The 26,355-nt window shown below is 40.2% G+C and overlaps 1 protein-coding gene across 2 annotated transcripts; it reads right to left on the minus strand.

The window, feature by feature from the left end:
• Positions 1-1,194: 1,194 nt before the first annotated feature.
• On the minus strand, positions 1,195-23,450 carry LOC124253148 (protein ABHD15-like). Of its 2 annotated transcripts, XM_046686866.1 has the most exons (4): positions 22,989-23,450; positions 20,923-22,638; positions 6,444-6,547; positions 1,195-3,607 (listed from the first exon to the last, which is right to left on the minus strand). In XM_046686866.1, exon 4 carries the CDS (start codon positions 3,586-3,588, stop codon positions 2,395-2,397), a length of 1,194 nt encoding a protein of 397 aa, XP_046542822.1. In that variant the 5' UTR covers positions 3,589-3,607; positions 6,444-6,547; positions 20,923-22,638; positions 22,989-23,450; the 3' UTR covers positions 1,195-2,394. The 2 variants fall into 2 exon arrangements, with proteins under 2 accessions (XP_046542822.1, XP_046542823.1); XM_046686867.1 differs by lacking the exons at positions 20,923-22,638; positions 22,989-23,450 and having other exon boundaries at positions 6,444-6,941.
• Between the last annotated feature and the right edge of the window lie 2,905 nt (positions 23,451-26,355).

Genomic DNA, 26,355 nt, shown 5'->3' on the forward strand with positions numbered 1-26,355 from the left:
CCAAGAGACACACAGGCACGTGGTGATACATACGGTATCCTTGACCGTCAAGATACACAAAGGCACGTGGTGATACATACGGTATCTCACCGTCAAGATACACACAGGCACGTGGTGATACATACGGTATCTCACCGCCAAGACACAGGCACGTGGTGATATAAACGGTATCGTGCCAAAGAGATACACAGGCACGTGGTGATACATACGTTACCTTACCGTCAAGATACACACAGGCACGTGGTGATACATACCGTATCTTACCGCCAAGAGGCACACAGGCACGTGGTGATACATACCGTACCTTACCGTCACAATACACACAGGCACGTGGTGATACATACGGTATCTCACCGCCAAGATACACACAAGCACGTGGTGATACATACGGTATCTTACCGCCAAGAAACACACAGGCACGTGGTGATACATATTGTACCTTACCGCCAAGATACACACAGGCACGTGGTGATACATACGGTATCTCACCGCCAAGATACACACAAGCACGTGGTGATACATACGGTATCTTACCGCCAAGAAACACACAGGCACGTGGTGATACATATTGTACCTTACCGTCAAGATACACACAGGCACGTGGTGATACAAACGGTACCTTACCGTCAAGATACACACAGGCACGTGGTGATACATACGGTATCTTACCGGCAAGAGACACACGGGCACGTGGTGATACATGAGGTACTATACAGTCAAATACACACAGGCACGTGGTGATACAAACGGTACCTTACCGTCAAGAGACACAAAGGCACGTGGTGATACATACGGTACCTTACCGCCAAAAGACACACAGGCACGTGGTGATACAAACGGTACCTTACCGTCAAGAGACACACAGGCACGTGGTGATACAAACGGTACCTTACCGTCAAGAGACACACAGGCACGTGGTGACACAAACGGTACCTTACCGTCAAGAGACACAAAGGCACGTGGTGATACATACGGTATCTTACCACCAAGAGACACACAGGCACGTGGTGATACAAACGGTACCTTACCGTCAAGAGACACAAAGGCACGTGGTGATACATACGGTACCTTACCGCCAAGAGACACACAGGCACGTGGTGATACATACGGTACCTTACTGCCAAGAGACACAGTGTATACGTGTGCACCATGGTAATCCTTACAGACATCACCAATATATAAACACAAACCAGCTTTATAATCCAATTCATTTTTATTATAAAATTATGTAATATAATAATTTATTATAGATATTTACATAACAGACAAATAAACATGTTCACAGGAATGTCAGCATTGCGGCAGTAACAGCGAACGTTACATCATAAGATCACTTACATAAATGTAACAAAATGTAACCGCATGTAACCAGGGCCAGCCTGACTGTGTATACCCCTCAGACAGGCCACCTTGAGCACCGGGGTCACAGTATACCGCACAGTTGCTTTGTAACTTCACGAAACCAGTTTACAAAGCATCATCTAAGCATGAACACGTTGTAAAATGTTGCCATGGTTACCATGACCCGGAGATTGATATATACCTTCGTATTCCCCGATACATTCTATAAGATCTGATGGAATTTTCTTTTCTGAAATCATTTACAGTCGGAGGCGACTAATTCAGCACTAACAAGGGCCTGTTCGTTTCTCTTCAGACGACCCAAAAGCAAGCCTACAGCTGCTATATCGTCAAATGGGTGCTGTTATTCAATACAATGCCTTTTAGGCTAATAACATTCCTCACTCAGACCTGACATTACACCTATCCACTGAAGGTCAACGGTTGTAATTTGTAGTTGTTTATTGACCTTGTTCAAATTCCTTGCTGTGATTCTGTACTTGCAAGACCGTAGACGGCCACTATAGCGTTGTGCCTGGATAGTAGCGTGGTAAAAGCAATCATCTCGGTGCAACCAAGCGTTACTGCAATTTATATCTCAAATCAACAAATTTTCTTGATGGCATCGATGTCGCGAAATATGATGAAACTTTTGGTCATTTGAGACACACTTTGTAATACTTTCTCCTATTTAACCCCATGAAACGAAATACAAAGGTGTGTGTTCTGGCCATTGGAGCCATGTCATCGAGCAGATCAAGCAAATGTTCCTCTGTAGTTTACGTCATCACCTTCATGACGTCACTGACAACGTCGTCAGCTGGAGTGTAACAGATAACAGTCCTGTAGGTAACTCCTTCACCATCTCTGACTCCTCTGCCTTCAACCATGTCTGAGCATTTCACGGTCTTTCTTTGGTGTTTGCGGTTCTTTCAAACATGGCTTCGTCAGCACTTCCTCAGAAGCCATTTCGAGCTCAACGGCTGCGACAAGACTCGGGAAGAGTCGTGTCACGTGACTAGATCACGCTGCGTCAGCGACAAGGGAGGTAATTCATCTATTCCATGCTCTTTCTCCAACAATTCGTTGCTTCGACGGAATAGCTGAAGGGAAACTGAACACGGATTCAATGAAGTCCAGAGCCGGGTTAACTGTCCATGCTGACCCTGTGGCTTTCTCGTAGAAGCCACAGTGTCCACCTCTCTCCATTGTGACCAGGAAGAAATTGAGAGAAGATTTGAACAAGTCATAAGGAATATTTTCTTTAACACTGATGGGATCATCCATGCTGTTAATACACAAAACAGGAACTGAAATCTCGTCCACATCTCGCATGGGCGAGTTTTCTTCCCAGTATTCTTCCAGCCCCGGATATCCGGCGAGCTTGCTGTACACGTGGGAATCATAGTCCTTGAAGCTCCACGCACGGAGTGCCGCATCCACATCGACAACTTTAGAAAAACTCTCAGAATAGCGTCCCAGAATCTTTTTCAAATGCATTAGATATGTCATTTCGTATAGTTTAGGTATTTTGTTCATGTACACATCCTCGGAATCATATGTTGGTGAAATGCACGTGACTGAGCACAGAAGGGATGAAGATCCGAATTCCCCTAAGTAGGACATGAGAAGATCTGCGCCCGCTCCAGCCCCGAGTCCGGCAATTGAGGATCCAGGAAAGCGGTGACGGAGAGATTGTATGGCACAGCGGAGATCCGAACAGCACCCGTAGGCTTTGAGTCCAGCACTGGTCAAGAAGGACCCGCCATGACCACGACGGTTGAAGATGACGGCGCGGTAGCCTCTGGAGGTAAAGACGTTGCAGTACTGTGCCATACTAGAAGCGTCGCCGTTGAGGTCTGGCACTAGGATGATGATAGGTGTAGCGTTGCCCATATACCGTGACGTCGCTGTCCAGTCAAGGGCGACAACTCCGTCATCTTCAAGCTGCACATATTCCCTACGGAACTGAGTTCTGACAAGTTTTAAAAAGAAGCCACAAAGTGTCTGCACATGCGCATTCTGTAGCCAGACCGGAAGTCTCATTGGTCGGCGAAGTGACGTGCATTTGGCAATGATGTGTTGCGCCATGGCGGAGTCCCGGAAGTACAGTCTAGGAATTGATTCTTTGGGTCTGAAGAGCGACTTCACGTAGACGACTGCGGTGAGGACGACAGTGCTGAGGAAAGTCATCACGACGGTGAAAGGGTAAGACAGCATCATCCAAAAAACACTTGACATCAACATCGTGGACGGCTGATGAAATCTGAAAGAGAGGATGGGGTGTTTAGTCAGAGAGTTGACATGTCTAGACTGAAGTAGTCGTGAACCGAAGTTAAACCATGGCGGCTGACAAGGTGCTCTGGTTTTAGGACACGTCAGTACTTGCATCAGACGGAATTTTACATGAAGGGATCTATAAAAGACTAATATACATCGGATGTGAAGTTACTGGTTGCATTAAAACGATATTCTTGATGCCATAACTAATTTTAAACTCTTTAATTTGCCTGTAATGTATTACAAGGGCCTTTTACTGCTTAATATATTCAGCACCTGTTTGCGATCTAGTATTTGAAAAATATACAATATAAAAGTATATTTTCACAGAAAATTAGAAACTTTTATCATGCTGATGGTGATTATCAGAATATATACTAGTATTTTAGTTTACGTATAAATCATATTTGTTTTTGATGTGATTGTTATTAACGTATTAGTTGGATTATGTTATTGCTATAATTAGTTAATACTTAACAAAGGTATTACAGACACTATAGTGACACAGACCTAGATGTAATACATCAAGTCATGTTTTAAGGAGTTCGAGCTGATTCTTATTTCTTCAAGTCACGTACTGAAACGAGAGTGACACCAGAGCACTCAGTCACGTCGCCTCAGTTACATTGGAAGATAAATCTGCCTCCCGTTATCGTGTTACATATTCATACAGTCACATGCATAATTAGCTGGAGTTTAATAAACTGAGTTCAACGTCCCCCGGGAGTCGTGTGATCGCATCTTTCACATGTAATCAGACATCTTTCACATGTAATCAGACATCTTTCACATGTAATCAGACATCTTTCACATGTAATCAGACATCTTTCACATGTAATCAGACATCTTTCACATGTAATCAGACATCTTTCACATGTAATCAGACATCTTTCACATGTAATCAGATAGAGGCGCACCATGATAAGTATCTTCAAACTAATTCGGTTTTAACAATACGGAGCCCAATAAGACATATTTGTATGTTTCGAGAGAGAACCTCTGTTCCACATCATCAACACGTGTCATTTTCGTAAATGAACTGCAGACTTGGGTAACTGCCAAAGAGGCTAAGCTTACTTGCATATCCTGACACATTTCATTGAAAGGCACATGCACGCAGTCAAGCTGTTTCAACTAATGCGTGGGAGTTTTGTGCTTTTCTTACGATTGGTATCTTTTATGTGCTTGCTGCAGATGTATCCGGGGACGATAATAGAACATATCGACACATATCATATAGAAATGAAGAGCACCTGTCAATATCTAAATCAGGAAAACAAGGAGTCACGGCAAGATCTATCTCCCCACTGTCGATCTGGCCACAGTTTGGATGTTAACACAAAATTAACGGTACAAATGTTATCGTTTTAACGACATCTGCCGAGAGTCTTCGATTAAGACATCACACCCACTCTATTTTATTGAACGATATGTCCTTCGAGACACGCAACGTTATGATGCAATGATATTTCACAGCTGTGACGCAGGTGGACATGTTTTATTTACTTTGCCTCCATAGCATACAATATGAATCAAAGTAATAATTCAAAACATATGATTATTTATTTTGCATATATCCAGATTATAATCCCGGTTTCTTCTAAAACTTATCAGGCAGGACTGTGTGCTGTCAGGCTATGGTTAAATCAACAGTTGTATAGAGCTCTATAGGTTTGCAAACATTCCTGCTGGTTTCTACAAAGCAATTCCTTCAAGCATGCCGTAGATGGTATTTGCACTTCCTGCAATTGATTAACGTTCAGTTTTTGCCTGATTAAACCAGGAAGACATTTCCGTTTGACAACCTCATCACGAGTCGGAAAAAGACACACGTAGTGCGTGTAATAATTCGTTTCGGGAAATGAAAGTAAAACGACACACACGTCAGCTTTAACACAAAGCATACAAAGGACATGACGTCAGCAGCACTGCTTTCTCCGACGTCCGCGTGCGGCAGGCGTGTCCAATTTCACCTCGTCAAGTAAACGGCCCAAAACATACATCTACTTGACTTCCGACCTAGTTGTAATTGTACCTAAGTCAACCGCTTCACTAGACTTCTACAGGGAATGTAACTTAGGTATGTTAGCCAAGTCTGATTAATCTTCGATAATCACATGTCAGTCAAAGCATAATCAGTCGGAAGAGATTGTCTAGTTCTTACAAGTTACGAATGTCGCTCGTCACATGTGTCGAACTCTTCGTCACGGTCTAGGCTTCACTAAGTCGACTAATCCCTCTATTAATAAGATTATCATAGAGTAATCTCAAAATCTGTGGTATGTCGCATGTTTATTTATCATTTAGTCAAGATTAATGCCTGCTTTTTGTAGAGTTTACTTTAGGGGATTATGGCAACTATACAACACATTTCGCCGTACATTAAGTGCCTTACAAGTAACGTATTAATTTTGTCATTACATACATAAACCTACACAACAGTTTGTAAAAGAAATCATTATGTGGTTGATTAGATTAAATTGTACAAACTAAACTGTAAATCATAAATGAATCCAATCAATAAATATTCAAAATATTATGAAAACATGATGGCCAATTCAAATAACCTTTTAACACATTGACTATATCGGCATTCCTTAACATTGTTGTATTATGAAACATCATGCAATCGAAATCAGAGTCATACTTCAGTTTGTACAACAATATTTCAATCAATGAACATCAACAGGCATATATGCATAACTGAAATAATATAATTGAAATAAAAATCTAAAAGGTTTGATTTGTAGGCAAAATTGTTGTACATAGTACGAAACTCACTGTCAGTTACCTACGGTAGTGAGAAAGGCAAACAAACCTACCTCGCAAGTCCTCGGTCGGAAGAAGGATTCTGGTTGCACCACGATGTTTTCCGTTAACTAGGCTAGAGCTTGTGACGTCACTCCCGGCGCGCGCCTCTCTGGTCCTGTAAGAGATTTAATTGAGGCCGTCAGTCGTGAGGAGCAAGGAGCTGTTCCTGACAGTTACAGCAGTCTGGTCGTTTGATAGGTGTCGCTCCGGGACACGCTCTGACGGGAGTTAGGATGCAAGCAAACAGAGCGGACAGCGCTTGCTACAAATGCTATCACACAAAGCCGTCGTATATACAGCGCGAGCCAGTCAGGGCCGGAGACAAGCTTCACGCCACACCGCTTACCTGTTTCGGGCCCCGATGTTATCAGCTTCAAATACCAATATACTAAATTATGGGATATTTTAAACCGATTGTCTAGTGAACCGAAAAATATGAACTTTGCGGTGAGATATGTATCTGGAGGAATTCTGACGTCCAGCAAATATCAGCTGGTGAAAACCACGAGTTGATGAGATTTTAAACGAACGTGTTTATCTGAACATAATTCACAAATAAGGTTGTTTGGATGGTGAAACTCGTCACCTATACGACACGTATATAAATAAAAATATGCGTTTCGGGCAAGGAAGATGCAAATTAAATTTTTGATGTCCCTCTTAGCCACCCACATCTATCAACAACACCCCTAAATCAGCCAAACCATCGTAATAATTATCATTGCTTATTAGAGCTAACCCTGAAACACTGATCCTATAAACATTGAGAAAAGGGCCGGTTTGAAATTGATAAGAAATAAAAAGGAGTTTTTACGGACATCTGTTCTTTTTTTAAAAAAAATGTTGAGTACTATTTCGATTTTATTTCAGTAACACACTCCTGAGCAACGAGCACACCCTGGATACACCCACGAATACCCCCTGGATACACTCACGAACCCCGCGTTCCAAGAGCGGGGTAGCGACCTCAGTTTACTGACACAGTTGTAGAAAGTCCGTGGGATATGGTCTTTAAAGGGACTGTTCGGTGCACCCTGGTACTCGTACCTGTTTATAGTACAACAAACAACGTGAATGAACCTACTAACAAATTGTATTATGTACACTGTGATTAATGGCTACTCGTAAGTTATGTTCCCTCAATACAGATCCGTGTCGACCTGGCAACAACAACACTCCCTAGTACAGAGGTGAATGGTGGTTTTCATCGTTACAATGACACAAACAGACATATATGCCAGGGTATTTAGCAGGGTATGTAAGAAAGGCTCGGGACGACAGTGTGAATGGTAGTTAAAGACAGGCGAGGCCCTCCCACGTTCCCTCTCCCTCACTACGTGTATACTACACAGTAGGGCTGTATCGATGCTTTGAACTATCGATGGATTGCAATTGTTGAGTCTCCGATAACAATTAATGGATCGTAGAAACTAAAAACCATTGATTCATCGATAGTATGTGTGACTATCGATAGTTTAGTAATTGATAAATGCGCAGCGCAAAATACAGGATGTTAGGTGCAGACTTGCAGCTTCATTGAGTTTATGTTTTATTTCATATGAACTATACATTCGTTTGGGGAATGACTTCAAATGAAACAATTCAAGGAGAGAGAAACTATTGCAATAGTATTGCATGAGTTGGTCGCAATAAACTATCTCTATCGCAATAGTATGTTCCAATAGACTATCGCTATCGCAATAGTATGTTCCAATAAACTATCGCTATCGCAATAGTATGTTCCAATAGACTATCGCTATCGCAATAGTATGTTCCAATAGACCATCGCTATCGCAATAGTATGTTCCAATAAACAATAGACCATCGCTATCGCAATAGTATGTTCCCATCGCTATCGCAATAGTATGTTCCAATAGACTATCGCTATCGCAATAGTATGTTCCAATAGACCATCGCTATCGCAATAGTATGTTCCAATAGACCATCGCTATCGCAATAGTATGTTCCAATAGACCATCGCTATCGCAATAGTATGTTCCAATAGACCATCGCTATCGCAATAGTATGTTCCAATAGACCATCGCTATCGCAATAGTATGTTCCAATATCGGACCAATATCGCTATCGCAATAGTATGTTCCAATAGACCATCGCTATCGCAATAGTATGTTCCAATAGACTATCGCTATCGCAATAGTATGTTCCAATCGCTATCGCAATAGTATGTTCCAATAGAGTATCGCTATCGCAATAGTATGTTCCAATAGACCATCGCTATCGCAATAGTATGTTCCAATAGACCATCGCTATCGCAATAGTATGTTCCAATAGACTATCGCTATCGCAATAGTATGTTCAATAGACCATCGCTATCGCAATAGTATGTTCCAATAGACTATCGCTATCTCAATAGTATGTTCCAATAGACCATCGCTATCGCAATAGTATGTTCCAATAGACTATCGCTATTAGCAATAGTTGTTTCGCCCTCAATAGTCACGTGCACCCTACTACACAGTACCTCAGCGGTGATTCACCCAAAGTCTCTCAGAACGTCCGTGACATGATGTTTTTTACGGGTTTGTTAATGAAAATAGCTTTAAATTTTAACAAATATAATGGGTTGCTTAGTAACCGGAGACCCCACAGATGAAATCGTGAAACATGAATTACAAAATCATTTTTTTCCGGAAGAAATATTACTTTGATGTCAACCTTTTACATACGTGTAGCGTTCACAACAAGCACCGGGTTCGATTTCCCCCATGGGTACAATTTGTGGAGCTCATTTATGGTGTCCCCGCTGTGATATTGCTGGAATATTGCTAAAAGCGGCTTAAAACTAAACTCACTCACTCACTCAAAACAAGCAACAGTAGTTTTGAAAGCTAATCGTTGACAATGTGTTTTCTGATATAAGAATAGCGACACGTCATGTTGACGTAGTACTGTTACCCGAGCCTGGCGTATAAGTGACACTATTCTCCCCGGGTGCAGTGGTGTAGTCATGTGGGTTAGAGCGTTCACTCGTTAGACCAGGAATCGATTCCCTACGTGGATACAATGTGAGAAGCAATATCTGGTGTCCTCCCACCCACAATGCTGCCAGGGCTTGCCCGGTGTTAAATATACACGAGGGTTTAACATTGTCTGCGTATATATATGTGAATGTGAGAGAAATGCGGGCGAGCTACCATTGTAAGGGTGGACAGCTGGAGTCACCAGCTCACTCCTTCTACGGTAAGGGCGGGTGTCCTTTGTACCTGCACCGTGAAGGGGTTTGAAAGAGCAGTAGTAATGTCAAAACGGGGACGACACTTATTCCATGTTTGTTTACGTTTGTTATCGCTTAACGCCGCACGCAACAATACTCCTGAAAATGTACAGGAAGCTTGGACCAGGCAATCCAGTGATTGATATTATAAGCATCTAGCCTGACCACCCGATCCACTTAGTCTCCTCTTAAGACCAGTATACGTTACTGGGAACCCCAAATCCCCACTCGATAAATATTTGAAAATTGTACACGAGTTATAATATATGTTTTCAAAATGGTAACGTTATTTATTTAAAGTAATTGAAATACCTTAAGCATATGATGTAAAATATTAAATGTAACCTTACAATGATACGGGCGTATAACTGGTGAAACGACTATTGTTGAACTATGTGACCATTAAGTGGTAAATTGCACACACAATTTGTATTAATAAAAACACATGTAGAATAGTTATATACAGGACAAAATGTAAAACTGAGAACTTGGTATGACGGAAATACGTATGTGGTAAAAGTAGAAAAAAAAGATTAATTCACCTTACTATTCCCTGAAGTGTTAACGTGTCAACGTAAGGAGAAACCTCGATACATACATACTTCCACATCCGGGTATTAAGACAAATCAGCCATTGGATGTTCAAACCTCGTACGTAAAGCATGTATGATATATTTAGGGAATTAAGCCTTAGGAAATTCTATTAAAATATCAAATACGGTAGAAAGTACGACTTCTGCAGCCTCACCCTGTCCCGTCAACGTCATCGTATACGAAGATTTCCTTAATAGTTGACAGCTGGCGGGCAAAACGCCGCCACATGGAGTAGGTGCTTTGCAATAAACTGGTGTTATCTGTATGATCGTATGCGCAATACACGGCGCACTTCTTCACATACAGATGTGTTGTTGGGCTTGTAATGGCCAAGTCATCTGTTTATTGATTCGTGGTATCGATGACCTATTTAATATAACGTCACGTGTGATACAGTGCATTTTTCATCTAATTACATGACGTTCAGTACGTTGTAACAGTATCTGTACAAATGCATAACTGTTATTTTCAGGGGCGGATACAGCATTTTGAGAAAGGGTGGGTGTGTGTGCACAGTTCATTTTCACCCGTTTTAACGATAGTTTCAATGGTCATAAACTTTCAGGACAAAGTGGTGCACCCCCTTGCACCCCTCTGGATCCGCCTATGATTATTTGTCTTAATCGGAAGTTTCAGTGTTTAAGGAACAAACAATCTACAAACTGTCGACGGAGTAAGTAAATAAGACCACAACTGTATTTAATGATACCGAATTTAATGTGGTTAGCTTTGACAATGAAGTCAAGACGGCTGTCCATGGATACAGTTTGAGCGCAACCAGGAGCCCAACTTACACCAACAAAACCTAAGTGACTGATTGAATGCTGTTTTACGGCACATAGGGAGTATGCCGCTTTTAGAAGTATTCCAACAATATTCGACGTGACTATCAATCACATAAACCACAAGATTACCCAACCTCACTTGACTCGACCAGAACATTCAACAAGGGACTGTATAAAAGTAAGAAAACACTGGTAGAAATACTTTTCTAATAACTGTTGGAGTATATACAAGATTCAGAAATAATCTTTTTGCATCTAGAACACGGGTCCGTCACGCTTTCAGCTTGAAAACGGTGTAAAAAAACTACACCGAAATGTCGTTTTACGCATAAAGAAGAAGCTGTTTTCCATACTGTTGTATGTTTCACAATGTCGATAAAACAATCAGTTTTGAAAAACACTCATATGGCGACTTAAATAAACCAGTTTTTGGAGACATTTAAGAGACATGGAATATCACATGGAACCTGCGTCATCCGTGGACACACCTACAGGGAGGACCAGGTGTGGATGAGATGGAATACATGAAGTAATGTCTATCATCTGCTTCCCTGAGATGAAATCAATAACTTTCGTGGGGAGGTGTTACAACAAACAGCTTTGACGTCATGGATTTAACACTCATGTGAATTCAATTACTCTGTCGAGGATTTCCTCCACGCTGCCTCCCATCCCGAACCCATAAATTACCTTGATCTGCCTCCGATAATGTTGATGTTTCAGAATGTAAGATGTAGGCACGGTGTATTCATTAAAGTCACAGCTATGTACTTTTTTTGGTTACTTTACTTGAGCATTTCCTTAAGCAGTAAAGTGGAGATCAAAGCAAACCACGACGAACCTCACCCGAAAACAACAACAAAAACAAAACAAAAAGAAGAAGAAGAAAAGAAAATGTCTCTGTTTACGAAGATGGACACATTAAAACATTAACTCAATAAGAAATACACTAGTAAGAAAGGTTCATAATAAAAGAAATAATATCACTCAAATCATTTCACAAATTTATCACATACTGTGGACCACTTCATTGTTATGCATGTTTATGATCAATATAGTTTTATAAGGGAATCACTAATGGTCGTTAGAAATACGACCTGATTGACTGTATTGACGCAATGGCTATTTAGAGGCGTATTGATCATACCACGAAGGGGATATTCTAACGATAATGTCATGCTTATTGGGTGCTGTTCACGTGATAATTAATTGTACATGTTATTAGATATACAACCTTTGTAAAGGGCTCTACAAGTAATGGCCATTAATTCGGAAACAAATATTTCACAATCAGACTTCATTTCCGTAAACAACCATTTTGGGGACAGAAATCAATTGTGTTGCTGGCGTCTTTCAATACAGTTCAACCGCAGCGGTATGAAAACCGTTATTTTAGTCATATGAGTCAAATCTTTGCAGTCTTTAGTGTCCATATTAACAGGTCTCCACTGTAAAACCATTTGATAACAAATTTAGACGCGAAACTTACCCAAATATTTAACCTGTGATAAATTCGTAGTTTGAAACTATTTAAAAACTGAAAAAATAAAAAATGTGTAAAATGAGAACGACAGCGCCCACATGTAGGACATGAAAGTATAAGTGAAATAAACATTGAGTACGGAATGATATCAACACTGACGGGGAGTGCATTCATACCATGTGAGTCACGTTTGATTGATTGGACTGGAACATTTGTTTCACTAATTTCATCTAATCTATAACTAATTAGCTCTGAAGGTACCTGCTCTGCTCGGATATAAGAACACGGTCCCACATATCGGGTATATAGTTTGTTTACTGTATCCATAGAAACCAATCTTTTAAGATGCCAATTATTTCGATTGACGTCATCAGATGTGTACAGAAATGAACCTCCCTGATTAAAGGCATGGATAGATGTCCATGAATGAGTTCTCTCGCTCCTTAATAATATGAAGAATGTGAAACAATTTCTCACCATCAACGTGTTGGTTATATTATTCTTACGCTTATAACACTGTTGCCTTCGACATCTACATCAGATCATTTTAGTCTGTTTAATTCTATATTTGTCCAAAAATAAGTCAGGTTGTCAGAGCGTCGACATACTTGTATTATACGCTGATGAAGATTTATTTTGATAAACATTACGCGAGACATAGTTCCACGTAAGTACACAGTCTAGCGTGCTACAATGCGAGGGAACATACAATTCTAAAGGTACAAATGATGTTTACGTTTGCGTTTGGGTTTAGGTAATATGTTATTATCTACAAGACACGTAAATAATGTTAAGCACATCTGCAGATCTGGGGCGAGGGGTTTGTGGAAAATGCATCACGAATTCCACACATTCCGATCCCCACATCAAGGGACAATTGTTCAAATCGACACGTCCAAGAATACACTGCAGATAAGACGTCGGAGATCTCAGCCGCAAGGGCCTACTTGACTACGTTTTTGTGTAAATCGAAATAACTTGATCAAGTTAAAATCCATTTCTCAGACAACGCATCGAATTGGAAACGGTTGTTTTTTTTAATCAGGATCGGCTTCTCGGTGAGAGGGAAAAAATCTTGGTGCTGGTTTGTGATGAGAAAAACGTGCCTTCAACAGGACCTATGTTTACCATTGACGTCATCGTGAACGGACCAGCATAATGCATCTAGCAGACAATATCTACCACAAAGACAACGATCATTTAAAAAATATATTTCTTTACAGCGAAATATAGCAGCCACATTTCAGTCTACATATCGACGGTCTATAACTGTTTCGAAAGGAAACACAGTCATTTGAAGGGGAAATTTGACAATTTGTATGTGTGCAGAGAGATTTCCATTCAGCTTGGCAATCCACATTTTATGACCTTTGAACTTTATTGACGTCACAACGAACAAGGAATCCGATTCTCTTTAAATGTCTGAGGTTTCTTGATATTTGTTGACATGTCAAGTCCCCCTTTTATTTGTCCTCCCTCCAAACGACATACCTCTGCTTGTGCCTCATTGGTCAAACACGGCTATCTGTGACGTCATTAGGTATACACTCCTGGGGGTCTTCCCTTCCTCCTTGGCGTAAACGTAAAGACAATATTTACCCAGTCTTACTTCTTAAAACGCTGAGTAGGAAACTAGGTTTCTTACTTACGATAAGGGCTCTGGTGATTTTATGCTGAGTGCCACTTAATGTAAAACCGAGTTGAATTAAAACTTGAAATAAACATTGACTTAAGGGAGCCGAGGGAGGATCTACACTGCCCACCTGGTTAGACTAGATGTATGGATTGTATTGTTAAATATATGATTATTTTGTTTTGATTAAATCATTTCATTTTTGTACATTGTGTGCATATTCTATAATGGCTGCTCAGTCATTTCAAATAGGTGTATATAGTTAAAGATATAATTTCCCATGCAATCGATTCTCATATGAAAGATTAGTATTGTTAGTCGATTGTACATTTATAGATACAAGTTTCGATTTCGATGAGAATCTGTTGCTGTTATTCACGGTTCTTGTCTAGGCTGACACATTTTTTAGATTTTTTTGTTTTAAAAATCATTAAATAATTTTTTATTAATTTCATTTGATTAGGTGGTCAGGCTCGCTGACTTGGCTGACACGTCCTCGGTTCCCAATTGCGCAGATCGATGCTCATGCTGTTGATCACTTTATTGTCTGGTCAAGACTCGATCATTTACCGACCGCCGCCATATAGCTGGAATATTGCTGACTGCGGCGTAAAACTAACTAAACTTACTCACTCATTTGAACGTACCTTTTCTTCTCTCGGTGTAAAAATAGTATAGTAAGATAAGATACCTACTTACGTATGAAGATATGATATATGCTTATAAAATATAACGTCAAGTTCCATATGACTTCGCGTCTGTATTCTGTCAAAACATAATTCTAACTTCTAACAATTCTATATACATTCACACGTCCATAAGAAAGCACAAAGCAGGTCAGCGTAGAGCCTAGGCCTGTACACTTGATAACCTTCAGATGTTATAATTGATATGAAGCACGATCCGTGATACGTCAAAGCTTGTCACGAAGTCGATGTAACAATAACAACGTCGCCTTGAATATACGGACGTGACCTACATGTACGGACAGAACACACTTCATTGCATTTCTTCATTTATCTTTATCTTTACAGCTTATCCGCGCTTGTTGATGCCTTTGTATAAATTGCTACAGATTGCCATGTTGACTATCATCAGATGCAATGGACAATGCTTTATCTGAATATGTTTACTTTAGATAATGTTAGACTTCATAGATATATTAGAATACATTGCTTACCTCTTTCATATGTTTTAATCATAAAAGTGGGTTAAACACATAATACTTTTACGGAGTTTTCTTGTTGGTTCTTAAATACTGTGGCGCCCGCTTCTGATTTCCCCCGCTTTGATAATGCTGGGATATTGCTAAGAAGGCGTAAAACCATACTCACTCACTCATTAATACTGGTTGATATGTTCTGTATGATCAAAAATATAATACTGACTTGGTCATATACAGTTTTACAAATAATATATTTTTTATCTGTTACAGATATATTTTTTATCTGCTACAGATATATTTTCTATCTGTTACAGATATATTTTCTATCTGTTACAGATATATTTTCTATCTGTTACTTAAAATGTGTATGTATGCAAACCTGGTCTCGTCTCTATATGGCTGAAATAATGCCGATGCGACCTAAAACTCAACTCAACTCAACTCTATCTGTTACATTGACATACACACTACATATGTCATCCACAAACGGGGGTTAATCTCCCCTGACACAAAGCAGGCGTACTACAGGGTTCTGTAACTAAACCCCGCTTATTGCTCCATGTTGGGTCAGTGTGTGGAGTCCACTTATACATGCATGGCTACTCTCCAAAAGTGGGCCGTGGTAATTGCAAGGTCATTGTATATGTTTGAGCAGTAGCGAGTTTCTGGGTCAGTAATGGTCGACGTTAGAGGTCTGTTACAAGATTGTTAGAGAACATCTCCCCTCCATATGTGAACTTAGCTAAAGAAATTCTAAATACTTTTAATATGTATTAATTTCTTCACCAAATATATGTTATATTTAGGATTCCATTTTAGTAAGACAGATTCTGCTAAATTTTTGTGTTGCGTCCCACCCGGGATTCGAACCTAAGCCCTTCAAGTTAACATGAATAGCATAGTAATTTTATCATTCAGTATCATAAACATGATTTTGCCCTATAAACGCACCAAATTAACCTACCATATTATTTATCATAGTGTATAAATAAGACCTGCTTAGTCCCCTGAAGCCATCTTGTCCCATCCCGTAAACTAAATAATCTGTTATGATAACTTCCTCACTTTTCATTCATTCCCCTCCTCAAAGCTGCTGCACTCTCCATGAAGTTCGTTCACGCACCCACTAACTGCCCCAGGTGCTCTCCTGTAGGTACACGTGACTAGCCATTCACAGGTAGCATATTTGTTTATGAATCGTGGTAATTAATGGACGCGATGACAGGTGTTGTATATATCTCCCAGCTTCACAGTCGACGACGTTATGTGTGGTTGAGGACGTTTCACTCCTCTGTCCATCTTTTGATGAATTGTGGGACAAACACCCCGTTTGCTCTGATGCCGGTTTTGTTGAGATGAACATTTGAGGTGCCTTGGCGTGTGTTTGTGATGGATGCCATCAGGTAGAAGGAGGCACTATTCTTTTTGCGGACACATGGTTTTATTATTATTTGATAGCGATTACCAAACACATTCTCGTGATACAGTCGGATCGTACGCTAAACAATGGTATATTTTAAGGATTGTAGAAATGGTTTTGTAGCTTTTATTTGTAACAGACATCTCTCCCTATTGTCTACCTTCTTCTTACTTCTTTCCCAAACTACCTTCCATCAATATCTATTCGCTATCTTTACATATATACCATCCACAATAATCACCTTACGCTTACCTATATCTACAATCAGATCCTATAATACCCTCATATACCATCCTTATCAATCAGCTTGTCTACCATATATATCTACCAACACTACCCATCAATCATCTATATTCAACACCTTTCCTTTCCAACACTCTAACTACCATCCATTTGTACATACACACCGTTCATGACCGACGCTCTACCTATCTACCATTTTTACATATCTATCATCCATATCCACCACTCTCCCATTAACCATTTCTACCTATCTATCATCCATATCCACAACTCTACCTAGCTAACATTTATATATATCTACCATCCATATCCACAACTCTACCTAGCTAACGTTTCTACATATCTATCATCCATATCCACAACTCTACCTAGCTAACATTTCTACATATCTACCATCCATATTTCACCGCTCTACCTATCTAATATTTCTACATATCTACCATCCATATCCACCACTCTAACTATCTATCATTTCTACATATCTACCATCGATATCCACCACTCTACCTATCTACCACTTCTACACATCTACCATCCATATCCACCACTCTACCTATGTAACATTTCTACATATCTACCATCCATATCCACGACTCTACCTATCAACCATTTCTACATGTCTATAATCCATATCCACGACTCTAGCTATCAACCATTTCTACATGTCTATCATCCATATCCACACTCTACCATCAACCTTTTCTACATTTCTACCACTCTACCTATGTAACATTTCTATGTATCTGCCATCCATATCCACTACTGACTATTGGCACGCTTGTACCTACATACCCGTCATTCGAGCCAGCCCAATAACCCAGTCACCCATCCGTTTGTCTGCCAATCCGGCCACCATGCTCACCATCCAACCACCATACATGTTCAGTAATACAAGTACCCATTACATCAGATTCACTGTTCATCTACATCTCGTGTTCGGGCACCAACTAGTGAGTGTGTGAGTGAGTTTAGTTTTACGCCGCACTCAGCAATATTTCAGCTATATGGCGGCGGTCTGTAAATAATCGAGTCTGGACCAGACAATCCAGTGATCAACAACATTGACATCGATCTACGGAATTGGGAACCGATGACATGTGTCAACCACGTCAGCGAGCCTGACCATCCGATCCCGTTAGTCGCCTCTTACAACAAACATGGGTTGCTGAATATCACGGGCACCAACTAGGTTGAAAGTCCTGTGGAAGGTGGTTTGTGATCATCTGTATGTCACGCGTGCTCCAGATGTAGAAAGCAATGAGCTGCTGGTGCTGAGTCAGCGATCTGGTGTAAGACAGCACCCAGTCAGGTCAGATGGAGACAATAGAGACTTGTCAGGGCCCGTGACAAGAGTCGTGGGTTCTTCATAGTGTCATGTTCCCAGTGAGTCACCGCCAGCTCACCGCAAGCATGTCATGTACGCCGACCAGCGCCACCAGCGACGACATCGACACGACTACGTCATGGTCCAGATATCGCGACATCCTCAACCTTGTACGATGATAGCAGTGACTACGACGTCCCTGTCCGGAGAGACGTGATCAGCTGCGTGACATCACGGGGAGCAAACTAGTCTCAGATTGTTCAAACATGGCGGTGTTGACCATTGCCTCTTCCCCCAACGCGGAACTTGATGGGGGGAATGTGGCACACAGATGCTGGAACGAGGCGGAGTAAATCCCCTCCAAGGCTGTCGGAAAGTCCGTTGGCCTTCCCGGGTTGTTGTTGAGGAGGGCCACGGATTAACCATAGTTGGGGAAGATATTTTAGGTTAAATCGTGTCATATGTGGAGGCATTCGGTGACAATATTTCAAAGGTTCTGCCTCAAATCTTTACCTCTAACCATGGTCATCGTTTCTGTGTCACAATGAATACGATACTTGCAACCTGTCTTAAAGCGAGACCGTCCTCTAAAGAACGGTAGCATGCAGCATATTCACAGTTTGAATTTGTTTCAGCGACAGTTACACTGTTGTTTGTTCAATTCAGGTAGCATTTTGGATTGGAATGTGACGGTGACTTAAGAATGCCAGGAAACCTCTTTAATCCGCTCAACCAAGTTTCCAATCTTGATTAAATTTATGTTATTAACATAAAGTTATGTGTGTAAATCTACAATGGTTTATGTGCTCTATAATAACATGATATGAAATTTATCGTTTTTCTTTTTAAATATTTCCTGTTATTGTTTTGTGTAGGGCTGACTTTAAATCATAATTGTTAATGTTTTTAACTGTATTTGGGCACAAACTGTAACATGACTGATTCCTGTTAAATTCTGTCATTCTTAATAAGCACTTTGTAAACCTGGGCGTGAGCCAGGAAGTGTTTGTTCACAACACAGGAAGAGGTGAGCGGAAGTGCTGTCCTACAGCTCACAACCTCAGTCTTTGTTCTGTGATAACCATCAATAATTACGACCTCAGTCACCTTATAACAAGTTGTCATTGGCATCAAATTATTCATAGCCAAATACAGTAATCATAAGAACAAGTAGCCATGCATTAAAAATCACTAACAAATGCATCTTGGGGGAACATGTACGTTTATACTATTTACTTTGTAAAATAACGATGTATAGTTATAAATTAAGCCACAGTTTGGAAGAATGTGACTGACTGACTAAGGTGAGTGAGTGAGTTTAGTTTTACGCCGCTTTTAGCAATATTCCAGCAACATCACGGCGGGGGACACCAGAAATGGGCTTCACACATTGTAGCCATGTGGAGATTCGAACCCGGGTCTTCGGCGTGACGAGCGAATGCTTTAACCACTAGGCTACCCCACCGCCCCTAGAAGAATGTGACTAGACAATTACCACTTGGTGATGATACAGCGGAATGTGAACGGCGCTAATTACGCTGATAACGTATGGTGTGATAACGTAAGACTTGCAATCAGCGACTTTCGTTGTTTTCATTTTGTGACCTCATGCATTAAGTTATCAGTTGTAAACAGGAAGATGTGTGTTGGAAGACAACTTTTTGTGTCACTACATGTACATGTATGTGTATTAGTTTTGATATAGGGGAGTAACGAGAAAGTGTCACTTTATATGAAAACAATAGGGCAAATACCATCACCTTGCCTTCAATAATTAACGACAGATGTAGGACATATACTGTTTGTGTTAGGGTAAATGATTATAGTTATTTGTTGATAAAATTGAATGATTGAATGTTTACAAACAAGACAGAATCCACTTTGAAAATAATTAATTTTATAGCTGTTCCGCCAAAAAAGAAAACAAATCCAATTTTCGACCTTAAGTTGATATAATCAGTGTTGAAGATGAACTGAGATTTCCAAGATGACGTTAGCAACATATATACACATCTGTGAGTATCTGAGTTGTGTAATGGCCACGGTCATTGTCTTAGCTCGTGTGTTACAGCTACACGAAACCCACTGTATCTTAATGACTTCAAGATGTTCAAACACACCCCCACTCAGGGCAGATGTATAGGTTACAGCAGGAAACCTGAACTGAGTTGAGCTTCACGACGGCTATAAAATACCGAACTGATTACACTGAACAAAGCGCCATTGTAAAACACAGACATTGATGTTAGTGTATGTAATAAAAAGCAAACAGAGTAACTATGTTCCCCGTCTTAAGTCTTTCTTCAGACCCTGTAATGTATACAGAGCTAATAGTTTCACAACTGTTTAACAGGTGGCACTGACGTATTACCACGCAAGGCGATATATCACGACTGCAGCGTTTACATAGTTAAGAAATATAAACTCAAACGTTCAAATGTAACAACGAAAAGAAAGCAATTCCAACAAAGAGTGAGATAATTTTGTTTGAAACGATACAGTTATGACAACGACTACAGTTAGGTTTGGATGAAAGTTCCTAAATCCTTTCCATACAGCTTTAACCACACGCAGCCTTTGACAAAACACAGGTTAAAGTTTGTCTTACCTGTGCAATCCTTGAGGAGAGGTATGAATGCGCGGGGTCGTGCACGTCTTCTCACGGTGTTGTGGCTGGGAAGTGGATGGCCCACCGTCAGTGTTGACAGTTGTTAGAGGAAACGGTAGTAGCGAGGATGTTTCTGTGTTAGCAGTTGGCCCGGGCGTCAATATTAGGATGTGACCAAGTTGAGGCTTGGCTTCACACTGTTACATTCGGCTACGACAACATATGCACCAGGTGTGATGCTTGTTCCACCTGCACTCCCGTAACACCACCAGCGTTAGGTTGAACGTTCCACCAACAGGTGTAAATCAACTGGATGGTTGATTACCGACTTGTCAAATACAACAGGGTGATATTTATTGACCAGATCACCAGCTCCGATCTCACAGGCCCAATATGAGAAGGTGTAGTTGGAACAATGATCACAAGGAATGACTAGCAATATGAGTAGTCCGTTGTTTTTTGGTCCAAGATTATTCTAAGGACTGATAATTAATATCTTCAGGGTTTACAAATTATATCAGTTAGGCACATATGTTCACCGATAGCAACCCTGGCTGATAACGAGAATATAGAGTTTGCGATGCACAAGCCATACGTCAAGGACGTCTGATGTACGTCATCCTTGCCATGACCATTAGCTCCAACCTATCTGAAGGTAGACTGTTGTAATGATAGATGATTGGATTGAGAACCTTATGGCATGTTCCACTGAAGCTAGACTTCAAATAGAATCTAACTGTGACCTGAAAGGAAGCATGTATGCCAATGTCGATATCATCAAGTTCCAGATTGGCCGTTGTATATAACAGTTCAAAGATGCTGAGTGTAGGCGTCTGATACAGACGCACAGCGGGAGAATCTGTAACTAATGTTAACGTCCACGTCAATGTCAGCGATGCAGCTGTATATGTCAGACATCAGCTGTGTGAGCCGTCAATAGTCTCCACACAGCGTCCTGAATGAGTGATGGGGTCTGAATGACAAGGCCTCAAACCAAGCAGCGTTGTAGAACCGTGGTAAACCAGGATTTACTTTCTCCCTCGATAATCAGGTCAAGGTCGCAGGACGTCATCCGACCGACTGGCCGTCGCCTTGGGCTCTTGATTGTTGCGTATATATGCATCAATGCTCACTGTATAGGACTACCGATATGTTGGTAGCATTAATAGACATTTCCAGGACTGCTTGAATAGTCCTTGTATATCGCAGAACATGGCTAATTTTCCTGCTAATGATAGCAAACATAATAAAATTGGTACACTTGTATAAAAAAATCGAGGTTTCCGTGCCGTGTAAAGAAATATATGGAAAAAAAGCTTTCCAGTGATCAGCTGTCCTTTCCTGTCGAGCACTATCCTAGCATCTCGACTCCAGGTATGGATTCCACAACTTTTGACACAGCCAAGCATTATCTTTCTAAGATTTCAAAAAGGCGTCATTAGCGCTTGCTCAAGCACTTTTATTGGTCACAACATCCAAGGTAAATCCTCAGTAAATCTATCCAATATTTAACTCATGTTGATGTTACGGGTGCCACCGTTGTAAGGGAAAACATTGTATCATCACTAGTTGATACGGATTCCTTGTTTGTCGTTTCTATTTAATGTCATTGCCGAGTTATCAAATCTGTTGCTACATACCTATTAATCGTTGTTACTATGCGTCGAGTAGAAACACCCTACTTTAACGACGTTTCTGAGAGGGTGGTAATGTTGCCTGCAAATAGAAGTCTATTAGTGACATTACTGAAAGCAATCACATTAGATGTGTACTATATCATTATAGGTTCCTTTTTTTAAAGAGTAGAATGGTAATATATGTATCTATAAACTTTATAAGAATGTGCTGTGTGTTGTGTTACTGTACTGACTTTACTTTTAGGGAAGTAAATAAATAAATGTCATGTTGACCTTAAAGCAAAAGGACAAATACCATCACCTTGTCTTCCGCCATTAGGGATTAGTGTTTCCCTGATTAAATCGTCCATAGCCAATCAAACCTATCCTTAATCATATACAAATGTTGTTATTACGGATTAGTTCTTGATGTGATTAAAGCTACAAAACCATTTCCACATTCATAGGAACTTTCTGTCGATTTGTACGATACCGACGGTGTCTTGAGGATGTGTTTCTGAAACGCTGTCAAAAAGTGATGACACCAGGTGCTCGCTAAGAGGTCACTGTGCTCTATCCCAACGGTGGCAGTCGTCATAAAACACAGGCAAAACAAATAACTGCTTACAAATATGGGAACATATTGTACGGGTCCAAATGGAAAATTTCTGTGAAGATATTTCTGCCTCTGATGTATGAATGTTTTGGAAAGAGTTCTCAGGATTCGTGAAATGCTTTGGTCGACTTTACAAATTCTCTTTGTTCGGCCACCAGTGCAGTTAACAAACAGCATGATATGACAACTAGGAAGTCACTCACCTTGAAATCATTACCTTGATCAGGAAACAATTTCCACTATATTAACACGTACTTGTTGACGATCGCCTCGCTAGATAAGTATATGTTTGCCCTGAAGCACTCTTCCGTATCAACAACACAATTACAATGACTTTGCATGTTTGCTTCTATCTATTTTATGTTAAAACCAAGTACACTGTGTTACAAAAAAATGTCAACCGGTCGCTTTTAAAGAAAGTTAAGTGCACGTGGGTAGGTCTTTTCATTGCATTATCTTACGGATCTCACACCAGTTGAGTTGAGGATATCCGCTGTGTTATTTAAACGAATCTAAATTTGTCACTGACTGCATATTATATGCTTGAATATACAATAGTCATTTTGATAACATCTGTGCTAACAAGCAGAGACGATTGTATGGGTCCGACTATGTCAGGAGCATCCGTGTATATATTACATTGTATACGTGATGACACCAGGTGTTCTTATTTATAAAGATGCGCGTACCTGTTCGCCTCTGTTGAGTGAGTGAGTGGGTTCGTGGGTGAGCGAGTGAGTGCGTGGGTTCATGAATGAGTGAGTGAGTGATGGTTTACCCTATTGTTTGAATCATTCAAATACTAAGAGTAATTCTACTCATTCGAATTACTCGACTACCTGCAGCCTTTTCGCCTCCATCACAAGTACACAGTTTGACTGACTGGTTTGGTTTTACACCGCTTTTAGCAATATTCCAGCAACATCACGGCGGCGGACACCAGAAATGGGCTTCACACATTGTACCCATGTGGGGACTCGAACCCGGGTCTTCGGCGTGACGACCCAACGCTTTAACCACTAGGCTACCCCACCGCCCCTACACAGTTTGAGGAACGTTGACAAACCCTGACCTCAATTCTGTTCGTTGACAGTAGTTATTGGATGATAATTGGGCAATGACATGAAAACATCCACAGCTACTTTTGTCTGAGCAAAATCAATGAAAATGTCTCGGAATGGTTAGTAAATCATTTGCAGTTGCCTACAGTTCCTGTAAGCAAATCTGTATGAGACAAGGACAACTGAAGATTCACAACTTAAAACCTTTGTGTGTTTGGCGATATCAACCGAGATTCAATGATCCACATGGTAGTACATCTTTGAAAATGCAAGTTGCAACAAAACATCTCTGAAAAATAATGACGCGTGTATATTACCCGGCATGTATAATTCACGACGTGACGCGGCTACAAGATCCTGGCTTTGTTAAAGGTCTTCAGTGTTTCCAGACATGCTGTGATAAGACGGAACATGCAATGAAACAATATCTTTAGGCTTTGAAAGTATTTCTTATAAAACATATCGCAACATCGATAAAACGAATGGCAGGTTTCACATGGATTTCTGACCCTTTCATCTGCCGGCTCTGTGGAAGTAAAGCATGTTTCTTTGATGTAACGGGAAATGAACAAGTTTGAGCTTCTTCACAAAGCCACCGGCTGTGTACAATAGACTATTGATCATTACGGAAGCTGAATTGTAGTTGAAACGCCCCACTTCATAATTAAATAGACATTTCATTTTTAAATTATATTTAGTATTGTTGATAATCATCACATTGTTCATGGGAAGCACTACAGTATGCCGCTACATCTCACCCAAGAAAATATACAATAACTTTTTATACTACTTAGTATTTCATACGTTAGGTATTGTCCATGGAGTGAAGAGTGAGTGAGTGTGGTTTCACGCCTCTTTTAGCAATATTCCAGAAATATCACGGCGGGGGACACCAGAAATGGACTTCACACATTGTATCCATGTTGGGAATCGAACCCGGGTCGTCGTGTGGAGCCAACGCTTTAACCACTAGGCTACCACCATGTAGTGAAACAAATGTGCATTTACGAGGAGTTTTGTATTTGCGGACCCGTAAAGACATTTTGGTTTTAGAATTGGTCTTCATTAACCTATGCTTGCTGGAGGAAGCTAACGGGATCGGGTGGTCAGGCTCGCTGACTTTGTTGTTATAAAACTCTGAGACTTGGAACGATGCTCATGATATCAATCACTGGTTTGGTTCGGTCCAGATTGTATGGCACAATTGTTTACATGCTGCCCTTATATTGCTGGGAAATAGCTGCAGCTGTACGCGATATCTACTACATAACATATTATGTGATATGTGATATATATGATTTTAGAATGAATTCGGAAAATGCAGGATTCTGCCTGGACATAGTCAAATCATAATAATAGCATCGTATTAACAAACATAACAATCGGACACAAAAAGTAAACTGAGAATTTGTTCACAAAGAGTTCTGTGGAAACTATATCCATGTTCCAGCTTATCCATAGTTGGAAACGATCATCAAGAGTTCGATAAGTTCGGTCGGGAAAATATAATTACTTTGATTGTCGAGATTATGGCATTTGAAAAGTCATTGAACTTTATTTTTTCAAAAGCAAATTCAACTGTATTTCGTGCTTTTAAAAGAAAACAACAACAACAAACAACGTTTTAATTCACAAATTGGGATATTTGTGCATGTCCAGTACGAAAACTTTTATGAATAAGGTTGTTGCATCTAATGTACGTTCTGAAAAACATAAATTGAAGTTCATCAGCTTTATGGATTATGTAATCAATTTTGGAAGGTCAAGGTGACAGGTTTGGCCGTGATAGTGTTTGATGAAATGTACAAAGTGATGAACGAAGGAAAAAGATGGTGATGTTTATTTCAAATTGAATTCAAACTGTGAAAAATAGTTAGCAATAATCATTTTGTCCAAATCTTTTGAAATCCTTTTGTGTATATAACAAAAACATAATGTTTACAGCATTTCTAAAAAAAAGATAACGGGAAATCTGTGACTTTCCTTCGACATCTCGATTTAAATGTTATTGTAACGTTTTTTGAAAGTTTAGCGTTTCATTGAAGTTTACAGTGGCTTTAGATTGTTGTATTTGTTCACAACAAGCGACCGTTATTGTTTGAATTGGGAGATTGACCTTGACCTTCACACAAACATAACA

The sequence above is a fragment of the Haliotis rubra genome, unplaced genomic scaffold (assembly GCF_003918875.1).
Source record: "Haliotis rubra isolate DU_JTF1 unplaced genomic scaffold, ASM391887v1 Scf532, whole genome shotgun sequence".
NCBI lineage: Eukaryota > Metazoa > Mollusca > Gastropoda > Lepetellida > Haliotidae > Haliotis > Haliotis rubra.

Excerpts from the sequence above, each read along its gene's own strand:
- LOC124253148 (XM_046686866.1), bottom strand. The coding sequence starts at position 3,588 with ATGTTGATGTCAAGTGTTTTTTGGATGATGCTGTCTTACCCTTTCACC.